The sequence below is a fragment of the Falco naumanni genome, chromosome 3 (genome assembly GCF_017639655.2).
Source record: "Falco naumanni isolate bFalNau1 chromosome 3, bFalNau1.pat, whole genome shotgun sequence".
NCBI classification, from domain to species: Eukaryota; Metazoa; Chordata; class Aves; order Falconiformes; family Falconidae; genus Falco; species Falco naumanni.
Genome location: NC_054056.1, coordinates 48,996,853 through 49,016,398, shown reverse-complemented (window position 1 = coordinate 49,016,398; position 19,546 = coordinate 48,996,853). Strand labels below are relative to the sequence as shown.

The following is a 19,546-nucleotide window of genomic DNA, read 5'->3' as shown; positions in this document are numbered from 1 at the left end:
TTTCACATCAGTTCTAGAAATAGGACAATGAAGACATTTTAGGAGGATTTTTTTTTTCTGTCTTCTTTTTTTAAGTGGAAGTTATCTTAATATGAGTAGAGGTGATTTAGGTGGAATGAGGTGGAATACTAGAAAGGAAGTGATATATCACAGGAAGGTAAGTGTTCATCATCCTAAAAAGGCTGATTGTAATAACGTAAGTGGATTATTGGCACCTGTACATAAAGTGAGGAGCAGGGTAATTAGGGGAGGACTAGTCATACATGGATCCTTCTGTGGGGAAAGAAGGGTTTTCCTATGGGAGTAGGGAGAAAGAGAGAAACCTACTAAGTCAGAGTTTGAAGAACTGATTTGAGAAACAGGATGAGAAACCTGAAGAAGCTGAGCTGCAAGAGCCGTATGTCACATGGTTAGCAGTGGCCAGTGGTCTAAAAGAAAAGAATTGAAGGAGGATGTGGATATGGCTAAGGATTTGGCTAGTGTATAGCAAGATCATTAGTGACTTAGTTAACGATAGTCAATAAAATGGTACCTGTAGACGTTTAGATTGAAGGGCATATGAAAATGCAGTTGTTGGAGAGAAAGTTCATGTCACTTATTGCAGTGTAGTTAGTAAGAAACAGGGATATGGTGGATGAGAAGTGGTAGCTGTTTTGTAAGATGGGAGAGGCAAAACCGTGATTATGCAGGAAAGAAGTTTCACATATGGTAACTTTTTTACCACCCCCCCACCCCTGCTTGTAATATTGTGTATATTATATCTCAGGTGCATTGTATATGCTTATTTTTTGTTGGCCAAAGGTTAAGGAGAGTTAATGCCTTTATTATGGTGTCATTTCTTTTGTGGAATATATATATATTCAGTGTATATATATTTACATAAATATATATTTAATATATTTGTATATGTAAAGTAAGAGTGTTTCTGATACCCATTTTCTTCTTCAGGGGAAGTTTCAGAACTTAACAATAAATAAAATAGCAGTTGAAGTTTTATCTTTGTTTTGCTTAAAGAAGAAAGATAAAAAATTTTTTCTTCTTATTTTGCAGACATCTGTTAGCAAAGGTACTAGACCAGTCAAATTACCAACATTTGCAAGAAGACCTGCATCTCCTTCAAATTCCAACAACTTCAACCATTCTCCCCATTCTTCTGGTGGATCCAATAACATTCCGGGAATTAACAGGCATGGAGGAGAACTGCATAACAGATCAGGTACCATGCTGCTTTTATTTTTAATAAGAAAGTAATTTCTAACTGGTTCAGCTAAAAAATTAGTGTTTGTGATGACAGTACTAAACCTTTTCTGAGAGCTCCTACTGCTGTATAAGCAAAACTTCTATAAACTTTGTTGGAACAGAACTAGACTCCAGAGTAGGTTAGTCCTTGCCTCAGAAAAAACATGTTGATTTTATTGAGTCCACCCGTGATGGTTTCAGGTGGATGCTTGTTCATTGCAACATACGTTTCATTGAGCTGTCTCTTATCTATGTTGCTTGCTTAAAAATAAAAATCTGTTTTCAATTAAAAACAAAGCAGCAAGCATTGTGGTCTGGCAGCTCTAAAGACAGTATGGTGAAGCAGCTCATGGAACCTATATCCAAGCCTATGAAAGTCAGTTCTGTGTGTGTATAGACAAGGCTGGCTTCTCTTTTCTGTGGCTGATTTTTTTGTTCCCTTTCATGAAAGGTGCTGAATAGGTCTGAACCTTAAGATTCTCTCCCTTCATCCAGTCAGTTTTTAAAAGAGAGTGGTAGAGAGACGTGAATTAAGAATTAACAAATATTTTTAAGTGATGATTTCCTTGACTCTGTTTTTATTTTGTTTTTTTCATAGGTGGCAGTGCAGATAATGTTTTGTCTCAGATTGCAGCCCAAAGAAGAAAAGCAGCAGGCTTACCTGAACAGAAACCCAACCAACAGCATAGTCCGGTCCAGTCAACTCCTTCATCCGCTCTGTCTGATTTGCAGTGTGCTCAAATTGTTGGCAATGGACATGTTGTAAAGGTACAGAGAAATGTAAATTTTTGTACTTCCAAATTGTCTTAGTCATGGAGACATTGCACAGCCTAAAATGAATGAACACCTGTTACAGTAGTGGAAACTTCTCAACTCCATGAGACTTCCTTTTAATTAAAAGTCCACAAAAGGTCAACCCTGATAATAAACCATGATTTTTGCTTTATTATTAATTTTATTCTAATTTAAAAACAATAAATGTAATACTTGATCTTAGGGTAGATCTGCACTGTTATTTTGATTTCTTCTCATTTCTTTCTATGGACCTGATTTGAGTCCCATGTTTTATATTAGTTATTCCTGGGCTTTACTCTAAAGTGGTACAGCTAGTTTCACTGCAAAGGCACAACCTGAGTGCAGAACGTGAGATAATTTGTACCAGGATCTGCTGATGACAACAGTATGTGTATATCTGGGCTGCCTCACAAGGTGTTATTTGTAAATGGTACGAACATTAAGTTGTCATTACCAAAGCCAGGTTTTGCTCCTGAGGGCAGGCCATATTATTTGCTCTGACTTAACTACCAATTTCCTGGAATAGCTTTACCCTCATGACTTTCCCATTTTTGTGCGTGGATTTGGAACTTAACAACTGCTTCCTACAAAATTTTTAAGGATTAAGATTTTAAATCTTCAGAATCTGCAGAGACACGAGTTAGAAAGCAGCATCGGAACAGAAGATATGATACACTGTTGTAAAACACATGGATTTTTTCACACAGGGAAACATTACATTTCAGAGAGCAAGAGAAAGAAAGCATATAATTTGGTGGTTTAGTTCTAATGTCTGGTATTCTGAAAATGTTAGAATACGTAACCAAGAGCAAAATTTCTCAACTTTTGGTTTGTGTAATCTCCAAACAGCTCCTTTTTCTTTGGTTTATTTTCTTTGCATCTTTTAATAAGATTCTTCTTGAAGTTATGCCTGAAGAAACAAAAATGGCCAGAGTATAAAAATACTGTGTTTGCTGTCTTGTCCTGTGATGTCTTATATGGCAACAGCAAGTAATATATATATTTAATCAGTAAATATCAATAATAATGAAATCGCAAAGTTGTTCATGCTTCAATTGAAATTTCTGGAAGACAAAAATCAGAAAAAGAAAAGCATGCAACTATCAATGCCAAAACAGTTTCCACGAATAGTCAATTTGTCTCTCATCTATCAGTCCTGATTTTGAAGGAGCTACTGGTTGCTTTTCAAAGATGAGATTGGGAGCTAAAATTTATAACTCTGCTGGACCCCCAAAAGCGATGGACTCATACTGATTCATTGGCGCATGATAATCTTTCCTCCTTTTCTGTCCCACATAACTGCTCCCTGGGTTATAAATGATCGGTCTCTTGCCTGTAGACAAAGCCACTTCATTGTCCTCTTCCCTCATTGAAGTCTCCTTTTTCTTTAAGAGTTGGTCTGACCAATGTATTTCTAATTAAAACCTGAGTAGTTTCTCTCAGCTTGTTTTTATCTTTGAAATAATTTCAGAAGAGTTGCTTGAGTGCCTGGAAAAATCTTATTTTTCTCCACTATATTAGTTGGCCTATTAAGAGATAACACCCATGCCTGTGAGCTTTGGGCTGCAGATCTTGGGGCCTGTTGTTACAACAGTGCTGCCACTAAGAAGTTTTAAGTACTATTTTCTCACTCATAGTGGAAGACATTAGGGAATAAAGAAGTAATGAAGTACAGTGCCCTGCAGATCATCTTCTGGGAAGGCAGTTCATCATACTGTTGAAAATATTTTTACATAAAAATGATGCCAGTATGTTGGAAAGGCAACAGATCTTTCAGTGCCCTTTGCTTAGATGTCTAGGTGAATTTCAGTGTATCCACCAATAATTAGTGTGGATCTTGCTATAGATGTTTATGTATCACACATCTGAGGTGATTTTTGGGAGATCAGTGTCTGTTGGGAGTACACAATCACATATGGAACCACATTGGCTGCTAAAGCTTGAACAACCTACTTTGTTGTTGTAACCAACAACATAAATGCTGAAAATTTAAGAACTGTATCCCTTGTGGAAATGCTTGTGCCCTTCCCTTGGGATCATGTTGTCTAATCTTGGAAATAGCTGATTTAAAAATGCAGCGATGTTACACTGATGAATTTTGCAAAAGTTATCTGTGAGGGGTGGGATTATACAAGCCTTAAAGAAAGGAAAAGAAAAACTGAATAACAATTTACAGGGTGATGTAATTTAAATAAATGCGGACATTGTGCTAGAGAGGGAAGACCATTGTGAAACACAAATGGCCAATAACGGAATACAGGGAAATTTGGGGCAGAAAACTGAAATGAGTTCACGATGCTTTCCAGAGACCTCTCAAATTTGTATCATGCTACGTTACTTCTATTCAGTCCAGTGCAGGGCTAAGGAGGTGGTACGTTCTGGCATAGGATAGAGAGTAGAAGAATGTTGCCACTCAAGTCAGTCTTTATCATTTTAATCTGCATATCTTTCATTAGAAAGAGAAGTTCCATTTATGCCATAGCACAGAAGCAAAGTAGTAGAGAGGCAGCAACCCCTGTCATTCTCCTTTCTTGCCCTGTTATCCAGCTCAATTTTTCTTATGTTTTTCTGGTAGCAGCTGGACTGACAAAAGGTATTTAAAGTTAAACTCTGAATTCAGTAATCCAGGAAAAGATCACCTAAGATGACTTCTTAGATCATATAATGCAAACATCGAAATGTGTGAAGTGATAAGTATATTGAGGAATTTAGGAGATATGAGGTACATTAACTTTTTTAGAAAAGACTTGTTTACATACATACATTTTCTTACTCCTCTTTTTCTAATTCATCTGTTTTCCCGTTTTCCATGCCTCCAAATGTATTACTTTTAAAATATTTAATAACTTTTGAATAATTTAACTCCTGTTACATAATAACAAGTTTAAGTGTTGACTGGAAACTTTCATGCCAGTGCAGCAGGGGTTTTAATTGTACCAAAACTTCTGGTAACATGAAGTGCTACTTTAAATTAGAATTTGATACACTTTGAACTGCTTTAATTGAGGCTTTATTTATTTGATTAAATCTCTGAATAAAAAAGATCTGTTTTCAGACTCAAAAGTAATTTCACCTTTTATAAAAAGAATAATTGTAGTGCTTGTACATAGCATTGCTTTATAAGAAATAATTTTCTTATTCCGAAATTACAGCCTTGAGAAATGTCTTTTTCTTGATGAATTTGAAGGGACAGACTGTCACCTGGGGTAAATCAGTATGGCTCCAATTATTTCACTATGAATCAAGCAGAAGCTTGTAGTGGTGACTGTGTGCTTTGCAGAGATGGTATGCAACTTAAGTAATATTGAAGCATCATATATAGATAAATACTTTTTTTTAAAAAACTGAAATTATTGTATCATTAACTACAGCAAAAAATGGAGATGAACAAAAGACCTCCATCTGGGACTTCATCTACGTCTAAAAGCACATCTCCAACTCTCACACCTTCCCCATCGCCCTCCCAGTCTCCTAAGGTTCACAACACAGAGTCCTCGCTCTTTTCTTCTCACAGACAGGCCAAGAGCAATGATTCCAGCAGTGGTACTATTACAGAAGACGGTGAGTAGGTCACTGTAATTATAGGAGATTCATTAGTCAAGAGCACAGAGTGTTTAAACTGTACTGGATTAGTGTGTATCTGCATGAAAGTGAAAGCTGTCTGTCTTTCTAGAAAAAATATTTCAGTGTTTCTTACTGAGAGAGTGGCATTCCTGTAGTAACTGGCTGTTTCGCTGTGATTCCTTTCATTTAGAGGGAGGTCAGTCATCTCAAAGCAAGCATTAGACCACTCTTATGTGGCCTCCTTCCTTTCCTTTCTGTCTTAAATTCTGCTTTTCACCCTTCGCTGAGAGTAGAAAATACACTTTTTCCAGATTGAAAATGTTTGTATGTTTGTTTGTTTTTTTGTAATAAATGTACTGAAGCACATCATTACAGAAATACAGTTTTGATTCATAGCAAGTCATAGCTACATGCAATTGATTTTTAAGAGCTGTATTGCATATATTTTTTAGAATTGCAAAAACAGTCTTATTTTGACCATAATTTTAACTTTAGGTTATAAGAAAGGATAATAATGTTATTTCTCTTCCAATAAGATTATACCTTTTAAATTGAACTTTTGGGTCTAAATTAGAGCACTTTATTTAAAAAAGTCATTTTACTGCATTGGAAACTGGTTATCAGTTACTTTATTTTCTGCTGTAAACATCTCAAAAAAAGTGAAAAAAACCCCATGACTCAGAATCTTTTAAATAAGAGATGGAGGTACTTTTTATGTGGTTTCTGCAAGATGCACTTTGTACTATTTTTGGTTTCTTTGAAGAGTCCGTATTGATTTTGTTTTGTTTTCATTTGTGCTGACTTTGTCCATTGACACTGTACTTCCATTCAACACTAAAGAGGGCTGGTACTTGACCTGTTCTCTGTCCTCTTATGGCTTAGCTGTAACATACTTTACTGACTGCTGGAGAAAATCCTTTTGCATTTTAGTTAGTGCCGTTTTATAATAACGGCTTGATAACATATTTTCATATTTTGATGAGTTGTTTGTTTAGAAATAAAAGGCAAGAGAGCTCACTGTTGGATAACAAGACTAATTCCCTAAGCTATTAGCTGTTCTAATGTTACCTGGTAAAGCCAGACTGTGACTGCACCATGTGCCATGATACAGTGAGTTTAATCTGTAGCGGACAGCTAGATTGTCAGAAGCCTAAGTAGTTCTGTGTTCTTTGTGCTTGTAAGCTTTTGTACTTAAGTGGTCCTTTACTTCCAAGGCCTTCTCTTACTGTGATTTGATTCATCAACAACAGTACAAATGCTCATAGGCCCAGCAGTAATCAGAAGAATAAGTGATGTTAACTTTTCTTTTTCTTCCAAGTAAGTTTAAATTGAATTAGAAAATTATTTGCATTGAATATTACTGTGAAGGAACAGTAGGCAGCAGGGCTCAGAAGTGTGAATGGTTTCTTTTTAGGCAACCACTTGGTGGACCATCAACAGCTTGTCCCTATTTTGAGAACCAGTGATGTAGAGAATCATGAAAGACGAAACCATGTGCGAGTAAAAGGAGGCGGCTCTGAAAACTTGGAGAAAGGTAATCTTACCTTATTACTTCAGAGTAGTACAAAAGACGTGCTAAATAGAAGTAATGTGGCAGAAGTCATAAGAGCTGTGAGAACCCTTGCTTTCTCCAGGGATATAGGTAAGAGGCAAGATACAAGCAGAGCAAAAGAAAGACTTAGTGAAAAAGCAAAGGGAAAACAATGTTATGCATGAGTTGTAAAACTGAAAGGTTTCAGGTTTTGTTTAAACTTAAACGTATAAGGCAGGAACTGAAAGAGGAAAAGAGGAAAACATGAAAGGTCTACAGCTGGAAGTGTTGTTTCTGTGTGTGAAAAGTGGTAGATGTTACAGTTGTTTATGACAGCAAGGCTCTGGGTTCAGACCCTGAAAGTTTCTTCCCGTATCACAACCTGTAATTTAAGCACATTAGTGTGATGAAAAATGAGAACTCTAATTAACGACCTAGAAGAAAAAAAGGGTAATAATGTATCTAAGGACTTCTGAGGAAACTTGCGTTTTCTTTCTGTAAGATGATATTTTTCATCAAACTACATGGTAAAGTTCTCGTGCTATGTTTTCGAAGCTGGTTACCTTTTGCCATGGATGAACCTGATTAGGGTACTACAGCATCTAGCCTGAAACCATGCCAACCTTCACATATCATGTTAATCATACCAATTTAATTGTCCTAGAGGTAAAAGCCCCAAACCCTACCAGAAAACAAGGCTCAACTAGAATTTTTCACTTCAGTTTTCTGTGGGCTCTTCTGTGTAAAGGAGGCTTCCAGAATAGTGCATAGAAAAGTGTGTCCATCTCAAGATATTTTGATGTCTTTTGAGAAGCTTAGGGTGAGGTTCTCTTTCACATTTCTACTGATGATGGAAAAAAAGGGACAGTCAGAAGACAAGTGAAATAAAAGCAAAGAATATTTGGGAATGGTATAGTGATGTCTTTACAAAGAAAATTAATTTATATTGGGAATATTAAATACAGTTTGGTTGTGTAATATAATCATTCATATTCTTCACTTTGACTTTGACTCCTTAGTTTAACTGACCACTTTGGTACTTCTGGGGAAAAAAAATTAGTCTCTTGTGACAGCAAAGCAATAAAAATAAACAAGTTCTTAGTTGAGAGTGGTAGGGTATAATAAAGAGGTGAAGGTGGGTTATTCTAAAACTGCGCTTAACTTTTCTAACTGGCTCATCACATTTTAGATGTGTGGGAAGAGTCATTATCAGGTCCTCAAACTTTTAATTTCATGAGACTTTGAGAGGAACCCCAGTATCCAGTGCTGTTAGCCTTGGAGGGTAAGCTTATGAAACTTAGAATTCTGCTCAGGTTTTATCTTAGCTCAGCTATCTGTGTTCAAGATGCCTGGATGTTGGGCACTTACGGAAGAGAGGTTCAGATATACCCTTGTATCAGTGTTTTGAATGAGCAACTGGGTGGTTCCTTGCCTCTACACTTTGCCTTACTGGATCATGACAGGGAAATACACCATCAGTTCATTGCCTCCTTGAAGAGTTTTGCTGTCTAACCTGCACGCTCTGGGGCAGCCATCTGGGGCTGAGCACCTGCATTATAGGCATTGAAGTGCCTAAATTGTCCTTAGTGGTTTGGGTTTTTTAAGATCCTTTTACTGAGGAAGAAAGGGCAATACAACAGAAAGATTTTATCCTAGCAAGGTAAGATTAGATAGAATTATAGCATGTGGAAATAGGTGAGAACACAATGAGCAAGCCAGTGTTGTAATTTCTGATGCAGAGTAAATGTGATTGGGTTTTTCTTACCATATTTTGTAGTGTGGAATGTATGTTTTAATATATATTTTTGGCAGTTAACTAAAAATCACTAAAATTTTCCCTGATCCATGGGGATGTGTGTGTGTGTTTTCTTCTCTATTATTACAGATGAGCTGACTGGCATCCTTAAAAAATTGTCCCTTGAGAAATATCAACCTATTTTCGAGGAACAAGAGGTATGTCTTTTAAAAACATTTATCCTTTTACTGTTTTAGAAGAAGAAGGGTGTGACACACATTGCATCAGATTTGTGGTCCAGAATAAAGTTTTAAAACCATTTTGGTTGCAGAGAGGATGTTGAAACATGGACCAAACAGTATTTGTCGCATTCTCCAGGGTACTGCAAGTATCAGTGCTTTGTACACTGAACCTACAATTTTAATATAGCTAGTTTCCCCCTCTGTTTTTACACTCTGCTTTTTATTTGTATTTCTATATCCAATGTGGCTGAACAGTTTATAGGACATACTGTATCATCCCTGGAATCACAGCTGGAGCTTCATTTGCAGATGGAGAAAGCAGGGTGTGAGTCACCGAGATAGCTCCTTTCTCTTCTTTATCCACTGTGAATAAGCAACAGGAGAAATTGGGGAACCTAAGCATCATTGTAGATGAGGCATGTGACAGTGACTTGCCTGTAGGATGCAATGAAAGGAAACGTTGCTGAAAATAAGTAAAATTAAATACAATGTTTAAGTTGTTACCAGGTATGAGTAATAATTGTGTATTTGTTTGACTAAGGACAGAGGGAGTGAATGGACATGCAATAAATTCACAGTGCTGCAGAGTTCAGGGTTCAGCACGTGAGCACAGATTATTTAGCTGCATCACAATACACTGGGCTTGTTATTGTTCCTCTACATGATAGGCAAGGGAGCATCAAGGTAGAAATTAACATGCTCTGTGTGTGAAGGTTGTATGTATATAAAAAGTTTTAGATGTTTGTTCTTAGCACAGCTTTATGGATGTGTTGATGTAGTAAGAACTGATATATGAACAAACCCTAGGTTTTCCTCAGGAGACACTGGAACACTACACAAAATATTCTGAAATGCCAAAAGTACTTGTAGGGGAGTGGGGGGGAGCGCAGCACGGAGTGGTGAAAAGTGAGAAATCTTAGGCTTGTTCATCTAGCTGCTACTGTAAGTAGAGGTATTTTTGTGGAGAGTATATGTTTTGAATTGATAGAACTTTTCTGAAGAAGAATCTAAAATCTATTAATATTTCAAATATACTATGATAATTAATTGGATTTAAAACCTGACAATAGAATGGTAAGGTGGATACAATTTGGTGCTAGTAATTCATTCAAAAATTTTGTGTGCACAATATTTACAGTAAGTCTGTACAATTAAAAAAAACCAAACCACTTTTAACCTGTTATAGTGAATATTTTGCCTAGGTAAATTTGTCTTTTTTTTTTTTTTTTTTTAATGTGCAGGTGGATATGGAAGCCTTTCTTACACTTACTGATGGTGATCTGAAAGAGCTAGGTATTAAAACTGATGGATCAAGGCAGCAAATTTTGGCAGCTATTTCTGAACTGAATGCAGGAAAGGTACATTTTGAAGTACTGTACTTAGTAAATTAATTCAAGGTTTGCTTATATTGTTAATTCAACATACATTTCAAAATTCAGTTGCAGATGTTAGTTGGAAAAGCCAAATGAATGTTTCCCAAACAAAATGTTTAATGTATTTGTTTAGTGAAAAATATCTTCCTGTGTGGTACTCCCTGTTCTTTCATTAACTCTTTCCTAGTTCAGGGACCGTACAGTTCTTTTACAAAGTATTGGAAATTTTATCAGAAACTACTGGTAACATAAACACTGGCGATACTGCAGTTACTGAATATTGATTTCAGTCATGCTAAAAAGAATCATCTGGCTTCTATAGCCCAGCTAGAGGATATAATGTAAAAGGAAAGGCCTCCTCTGTTTTGCCTAACAGTTCTTCATTTCTCTGCAATTAAGTAAATAGCACTTCTCTCATTCCTTACACTTTCATTGTCTTTTTATTTTATATTGACATAAATTTGCTAATAATGGCATACAGTAAGCAGCGTTCTTGTCAGAGGGATTGTAGACTGGAGCATCTCTTTAATTAGGCCTGCTGACACCTTTCAGCTGCTTTTTCAGTTTTGAGGTCCATTCCCCCTCTAATAATGGAAGCTTGGATAAATAAAACATAATTTCCCCAAGTTAAGATCAGCAGCAGCAAATGATGTTAGCAGCAAGGCTAAAAATTAGGGGAGGTGGGTACGCTCCATGCTGTAAAGCTGTGAAGAAAATAATGAAAATGTTTCTATTGCTGTCTGGTAGTTTCAGGAAAAGATTACTAAAAGGTTTTCTACATATTTGGAAGGTAAGGATTTGTTACTATTCCTAATAGTACACTATGACTGGGCATAGACACGCATATTTACACATTCTTTTTTTGAATTCTTAATAAATTCATTTTTTAAACACAAATTTAAAAATACTGTCTTGTAATTTATTGTGCTTTTACAGGGACGAGAGAGACAGATTTTACAAGAAACTATACACAACTTCCACTCTTCCTTTGAAAGTAGTGTTAGTAACACACGACCTCCAGGTCATTCCCAGTGTAAGTAGCACCTGAAATTAATAAATGTTTGAATACTTTAAAAGTAATACTGGCTAGAAGACAGAATGTGACAAATAAGCTGGTTAACTGCTTTCTGGGTTAATGGTTGTAGTAATCTGGGTAATGTTTGTGTCTTTTGCTGAGACTGTAGAGAAGATTTCAAGGTAACAAGGTAGAGATATCTGTAAGAGTTCTGTACACACTTCAGTACTACCTGAGATACGCATAAGATTTTTTGTTATGCATTACTAAACACAGAAAACGGGTGTAAGTATAGCAAACTATAGTATAGAGTACTGGTTTTAGTGTGTATATATAGCAGCGAGAGGTGCTTTTCTGTGTCATACATCATTTACTTTTGCATGCTCATTATAGGATACAATTTTCTTGAGTGTGATCAAGTAGATTAAGTATATTCAAGGTTTACAGTTTAGTATACTGGCTTAGAGAGCTGTGTTTATTGTGTATTTATCTATCTATGCATTTAATTATTTTGTATAGGTAGTATTTTTATATGGTTGTCTATGGTCAGTTTCTTTGGAATACATCTGTTCTAGCCACCAGTGTTAACTGCTAGCCATTGCTGGAGGAAATGCTTTTCAAAATATACTATCTATAACCAAAATGTACAGAAAGGTGTTGCTGACCTGTAACAAATGAATACATTTACTATAGTCACCCCTAGATTTAAAAGTTGCAAATCTCTGTCCTGCCAGCCCCCGGAGCCGAAAGCAGATATGCATCTGTTACTCAAGGTTAAGGAATAGGGCAAAACATATTCATGTGTGTATTTCTGGATCCAAGTTTTAAGAGGAACATGAAAGCCATTGAATCGCCTCAAGAAATTAACCATGTTAAATTGCCTCTTACTCTCCTTCAGTTGCTTATTTTGCTGCTTGCATCCACTCACAAAATCCTTTCATTTGTATAGTGATTATGTTAAATAATATTTCAGCTATTATATGCTTTAGGAGGCCTTAACAATGGCAATTCCTAGTTGTTTCAATCTCAGTCAGCTGAATATCTCTAGATACGTGAAAGCAGGTGCTATCTGTAGTCTTACTACTGTCTTGGGGAAAACTGGACATTGCTGGGTTGGTTAGTTGATGTGGGATATTTCCTGTATTCTGTGTAGTGTGCTTGATTGAAAGCCGCTATCAGGTGTCACTGTATGCATTGTGCATCTTACTTCCCATTCTCAGAGTAATCAGTATGTGTAGAAACTTCTGGATGTCTTTTGATAACATCCCCAACTTGAAGAGCCTCTTCTGTAGGTACTGCTAGGTGAGCAGAAGCTGCTATTTGGGATTTGATAACATGGTGCAGTGAACTGGAATTACTCAAGAACTGAAGCAGCATACGGATGTAACGTGACTCCAAGCAACTTGCTGAGCCTAACTGCTGAACTTAAAGTGTCTTTAAGACTGCAAAGGACAGTAATGGTGGCACAGATTTGGGGAGAACATCCTTTTGTAAGAATGGAGGCAACAGTTGCTCCTGCTGACCAGTTGACAGGATGCTTCAAAGGGGTTGCCATCAGAGATGTAGCTTTTCAGTTTTTGTGTGTGAGAGCTCCCTGAAATAAATTTGGCTGTGAAACAGCAACAGAAGCACTAACTGAGAAGGAAGAGGAAGAGAACGTGTAGGTAAAAGAAGTTTCTACACCAGGTAAGCTGCTTTTTATTGTAAAAAGTAGCAGTGGGACCCTTATGCAGTCTGTGGAACTTGAAGTAATTTCCAGGAATATGTAGTATTTTAGAATGTAAGAGCAGCTGTACCAAGTCAGACCCAAGGTCCGTGCAGTTGTGTTCAGCTTTTTCATCCAGTCTCATTTGACAATGTTGTGAAGAGCTCCTTGCTTTCATTTGCTGTGAACTTGCCATGTCCTGACTCTTTTGCTTCATCCTGCTGGATCAGAAGATACAGTGGACAGTTGTGCGCTCTTCACTGCCTTCATGCCACTGGTGATTTTACAGATATCTGTGATACTCTTCTTCATTCATATTTTTTCCAGATGGAAGACTTACCGGCTGCTTCATCATTCCTTATACCATAGTTTTTCTGACCCCTTTTCTACTGTATTTTTTCTGACTTGTAGATAGCAGCCTAGAATACGATATTCAAGAGGTAGGCATACTGTAGATTTACACATGACAGTGGTGTTTGTTTTTTAGTTGTGTTCTTTACTTCAAGTTCACTTGCCCTTTCCTAGTTATTTCTAGTCCTCTGCTTTTTTGGCTGTAACGAGTCTGAATTCATATTAATTGGAACTACTTATAACCCAGCTCATCTGTTGAGTCTGAGCTCAGAGCCTGTCATTTTATATAACCACTCATACATCATTTTACCCATATGCCTGCCTTCATATTTATCTTCATCAGATTTTGTCTGTCATCTTATTGTTTGGGCACTGATGTCTCATGAAGTCCTTTTGCCAGTCATCTGTTTGCCTTTCTTTTTATTTACATGGATAACGTAGGAAAGTTTGTCACTTCAGTCTATATGCCCTTTCAAAATCGTATACTGAGTCCTCTTGCAGATCCCTGTGAAATGCTAGTGGTGAATTTCTCTGCTATGAAAAAAATCACTGTTTACTCCCACCTTACATTCTGTGCCTTCCTAACTGATTATTTATCCACACAAGAAATTTTCTTTTTACCCTGTTGGTTCCTTATTGTCTTAAGACCCAACCTTGGACTTTGTGAAATGCCTTGCAAAAATCCAGGCATCAGGTGGACCTCTTTTATCTACAAGACTCTTGTCACCTTCAAGGAATTCCAGTAGGTTGGTGAGGCAAGACACTTCAAATCCCTATTTGATTGTTTTCCACAAAATTTCAGATTCTATGGTATAGTTTATGCTAATCTGCCTGGTACTGCCATCTCACTGGTCTTGTTTCCCTGGATCTCCTCTTGAACCATTAAAAAAACCTAGCATCATTGTTGTAATTTCTCAGTTATGTGGCAATTTAAACAAGAATCTGTGCTCTGTACTCAACAGTTCAACTGCCTAATCCGTGTGTTCCTCTAGAAGATCTGGTTTAGCAATTTGTTACTGTTTGCTTTGTGTATTCATAACCTTTTTTACCAATACTTCAGGTTAAGATACCTTGGACTCCCACATAAAGAAGGCTTCTGAAATGGGAACCTTCCCAAGCTTTTCCATGGTGAATACAATCAGTTTTTGTGATGTGAATTTACTTTTCTAGCTTGTTACAGTCTAATCATTGATTGGCATCATGGTATCTCTTAACTGGCTGCCTCCTGTGATGTGTTTGAAAAGTAATATCTGAAATTTTTGTGCTGTATGCATAGTCTACTACCACTGGTTTCTCTACAGCTCTCCCTTGGAGCCTGCGTGGATACCATTAGCAAGAAAGCCAGTTCATGCTTTGTCCTTTTAGAAAGCTAGATGTAGCTCACAGGTTTATAGAAACATCCTGCTCTTCCAGCTGTGTCAGTATCACTGTTTTCACACCTGTTGCTGTGATTTCCTCAATATTTTGAGTCATTTTAAAAGCTCAGTAGCTAAAATGGAGTGGCTGCCAGTGTACCTCTGCTTTTATGAGGTTTCCAGCCTGTAGGGATGTAAAGAAGATAATGAAATACAATCCGAATATATCCAAAGACTCAGAAACAACAAAGCAGGGGAAAAGAAGTTAAATCCTCACTTTCTGGAAATGTGGCTTGTAATTGTGGGAGGTCTGTAAGCTGACTATCATCACCAAGCCTGCGAATGTCTACAGCTTCTAGATGCTCCAATGCCCACTTAGCTTCAGGTCGCCCGAAAATGCCCCAGTCCACACTGCCCATGCTCAGTCCCTCCCCTGCTGCCACTGGGTCAGGAGCTGTTGCTGCTCGTCAAAGCTGGTATGAGATGGCAGGCAACAGAAATAGAAAACCATCTAGATGAACGTTCCTAGAACGGAAAAGAGATCTGCAGTGATTATTTACATTTACACTTCTAAGGAATGCAGTTGAAGGAAAACAGGAGGCAGAAAAAATAAAAAGCAAGGCCATCAGAAGTAGAGGATTGATGTTACAACTAATTTCACACGAAAGGCTTGTTTAAGGAAGATACTACATTTTTCTTGATCTTTTTTGGCAGTTCATAATCAATTGCTGGCTTGTATCCTCAGCTAGCTTCTGGTTCAGCATCTCCTGCTGAGGTCATTGCTTTTGAACTCACTGAGATACTCACTACAGGAACTTGTAGAAAAGTTGCTGAGTATTTGTTGGGTTTTGGCAGATGAGCTGTTTCAATTATAATAAAGCTCACTGTTGGGATAAAGATTCCTTTGTACATCAGTTGCTGTGTCATCCCTGGGGCTGGGAGTGAGATGATTCTGCTTTGTAGAAAAAATAACAGGCTTTGACATAACATTTATTTTCTGGCAGAAGGATGCTGAGACTGCTTCCTCCCCAGCCCATGCCACTAGGTTAGGCTTTGGGAGCTCCGTAGTCCAGTCCTTGCCTGAACTGCGTAAGGCAGATGACTGCCCTAGCTACTGTATAAGTAATTCAGTGGTTACTGGACCTGTAAGCCATTGCATTCAGGGGCACCATAGTTCTTGTCCCTATTCTGAATAGGCAAACAGTACTGGTGTGGAGAGTGTTGCTTCCATCTTTTCTTTTGATGGAAATTAATCAGTGACCTTCAGAAAATTCTTCCAAAATTAATTCATTCCAAGAGTGAATGTTATGTGTGGTTTTTGACATTTTAGTAGTTTTCAAGGGGAAAAAAATACTGCTTGGAAAATTGCCAATGCATGCTAATCACTCTGTCCTTGGTAAGAGAAACTACTAGGAAGATACTACTTCTTTATAACCCATTGAACTGTGTCAGACAAACCCAGAATTAGCTTGCTGCTTCACCATTTGAATTTAGAGCAGATGACCAGCCGATGAAGGCATGAGGCAAGACGACTGCTCTGAGGAACAAAACGCTCCTCCTTTGTCTGGATTCCAACTTCAATGTGGCAGCATGAATTTCTGATTTCTGAGGAAACTGGATTTAGGAAATCATATCACCACAGGAAATGTTTATGTTTGTAGTTTGAGGGGAACTTTTTTGCTTACATGATTCTGCTAAAAAAGAAAATCAGACTTTTTTGAATGCCTGATTGGCAGGGCTAAATGTTTAGGGGTTTGTTTTGGAGGGGTCGGGGGAGGGCAATATGCATGCAGTCATCAAGTGGATAATTAATGGATGGAACAGATCTGGCAGTGGTCTGCAGGTTAATTGAAAGAAATGACACCAAAGGAGAGAGAGCTGTATCTCAACAAAGACTTGCCAAATCGGAAATGAAAAGCTGAAAAAAGTTCGTGTGGATTCTATGAAACTCTGTGGGGGGGGGGTGGGAAAAGGGAGCAAACCAACTGAAATGATTTCTTCCCTAAGAGTAAAAGTAAAATCCCATGTGCTAGTTACATATGTAAGGAAGTGTTACGGTTTAGATCTGTGATTAAAACATGGAAACAGTTCATGGCGTTCCCTTGCCGAAGTCTGGGGCTTGTAACGGAATTTCCCTTTTCTACAAAAATTACATGAAAAATAGTCTGAAGGACACAATCTTTTTCTCCTAGGGCATTTCTTTTAACCTCATTATGAGAAAAAAGCTAAGAAAGATTTGTTGGAAGTAAAGCTAACTGGCAGTTAGCTTAGTTTACCTTCTAATATCAAGTTCATTAAAACACTTAAAAGAAAATGATGAGCTTCATCAATTGCTATAGACATCCAGCTGCTCTTCCCCACCTAAACATAACACTTCTCTTAGGTGGGAAGAAAAGAGAACACCCCAACATCTGGCAGTGGTGCTGAACAAAGAAAGGATTTAGATATCAAAATAATGCACTGAATATTTTCCAGGTACAAGCGAAATGAAGAGTAACTATGCTTATGATGAAAAAAGAAAATTATGCCATTCAATCTTTGCAGAAATTGCAGTCTTCCAGTTTTGCTTTATGTATGATATTATATTGCATATTATTACAGACTTACACATGCCTATGTAGATATTTTAAAATATGGGACAATAAAGTGGAAGAGTGGGGAGTCATTTATATATTTACTTTACACTTTGGGATTCAGATCCATTTGCCCATTTGGCAAATGGAAATTATCCGAAGAAGGGAGTTACAAAGTTTCAGAAGTAAAAATAGGAGCAAAACCAATACAGACTTGTAAATAAAAATCATACAGAATTCAGGTAGTCACTTGCTGGAAAGGTACACATTGAGAAGGGAGAGATACTAGAAAGGTTTGTGGCAGTAGATGGCCTTTTCACACGTGACTGACTTTTCATACTTTCTGCATACAGAGAAGGGCTTAAGATGAGAAAAATGAATTGCAGAGTTAAATTGTTGGAGTCTGGTATAATGATGATACTGGGAAATGTGGGCCTGTTTCTGTTAGTTGTGGAATTACTTCTTTAAAGCTGTGAGTCTTGCTGGTTGCTGTTTTTCAGATTTATTTTTTTTTTTCTTTTACAGCACATGGCTGCTCTATAAAACCACAAGAAGCTCTTTCTCCTAAAAGGTAGCTACTGGAAAAAAGTGGGGTGTTTTTCTTATGGTGAACTTCAGCATCTGGCTGAGTAAATAGGAGTGTACAAATGAAAATGTGAGAAGTTATTCCCAACTACACCTGTATAGGACTTTCTGCAGTAGTGTGCTTAGAATTTGAATCCTACAAAGAATCAAGGAAAATAATAAAGAGATTGATTTTGTAGTTCAACCTAAGTGTTGAATTGTTCAAGGTGTCAGTGGTCTGGATTTGAGAAGAACAAAGTCAAAAGAGCATGAAGAAAGAATGACTATATAAGAAGATTCATGTTTTCGTTCTGCTCTTGCCTATAGATGAAGAACCCATAGGAGGCCTACATGGACACAGTAAAGAACAACAGAAGCATGGAAGAAGGCATGAAAACCACCACCAATTACGAGAGCTTCTACATGGAGAAATCTATAAATTGAATATGCTTCTATTGACTAGAATACAGGTAAAGGAGTCCAAATTGAAAGTGTAATGCAGGGCTCCTCAAACTGTTTAACCAGGGGGCCGGCACGCGGATGCAGTGCCAGGCAGCCATCTGCGGCTGCTTGGTTTCCCCCCCCAACCCCCGGCGGGGGGGTCTGTAAATACCGGGGGCCGCATTGAGGACCCTGGGGGCCGTATCCAGCCCACGGGCCGCAGTTTGAGGACCCCTGGTGTAATGGTTTCGTGAGAAGGAATATAAAGGAAAAGTAATGTTGCATTCTTCATTAACCAAAATACACTATCTATTCAGTATTAAGAGGTTACAACAGCAGTAAAAGTAAATATGAAACACCTATTTGTAAAAATAGCACTTTATTTAAGGAAATGCATAATCTGTCACCAATATTTAAACAGAAATAGTGTTAAAATATTTTATATTGCTGATTGTTTTGAGAATAAAACCATTTAACTGATACTGGCTGGATTTTTTTGAATGGTAACACTAGCAGATCCTTAAAATACATTATTATAACTTGATTTTTGAAAATAATTTTGAAATACTATAACTCATAGTTACAGTAATTATGAGTGGGAATAATTACTACTTACTAAATAAGATTTTTGTTGAGCAAATAAAATACAAGTCATCAGAAACCTCTGATGACACAAATGCTTAACTTTACCACTGATTGAATTCGGTGTGAGTCCAGGAGTACTGATGCTGGTAAAGTCAAGAAGACCTTGGAACTCCAGTGCAGAGGAATCTCCAGTAATTACTTCTGTACAGAATTAAAGCTTTTACATTTTTCCACCCTCCTTGCTGTACTTTGCGAAAATAAGTATAGAAGTGGGTGTAGCGTAGGCAGAGATAACAGCACCAGTGAAAGCGGTGATGGCCCTGCTGTCCCTCAGGTGTGCCTCGGTGTGTCAGCTGGTAATGTGATGGCTTTATTGGTTTGGCCATCTGTGGTACTGCTGCAGGTTGCTGACAGCACACAGCAGAGCAGCTGAGCTGCACCAGGTCCTGCATGCAGCTGTGCCATATCAGAGCAGACC

General features: G+C 37.6%; 1 protein-coding gene across 7 annotated transcripts in view; it reads left to right on the top strand.

Moving 5' to 3' along the window:
- Positions 1–18,652, top strand: part of ANKS6 (ankyrin repeat and sterile alpha motif domain containing 6) — a 38,570-nt gene extending 19,918 nt beyond the window's left edge. Inside the window, exons 10-20 of one of the 7 annotated variants that reach the window (XR_005826902.1) lie at positions 1,051–1,216; positions 1,838–2,007; positions 5,406–5,595; positions 7,013–7,132; positions 9,015–9,082; positions 10,348–10,464; positions 11,416–11,512; positions 14,197–14,296; positions 14,611–14,678; positions 18,004–18,049; positions 18,370–18,652. Coding sequence is in view for 6 of the 7 variants with exons in the window: in XM_040587019.1 (XP_040442953.1) it covers positions 1,051–1,216; positions 1,838–2,007; positions 5,406–5,595; positions 7,013–7,132; positions 9,015–9,082; positions 10,348–10,464; positions 11,416–11,512; positions 14,197–14,366 (1,098 nt within the window). In the remaining variant the exon portion in view is untranslated. The other 6 variants (XM_040587020.1, XM_040587022.1, XM_040587021.1 and 3 more) reach the window with 6 other exon arrangements.
- Positions 18,653–19,546: the final 894 nt, after the last annotated feature.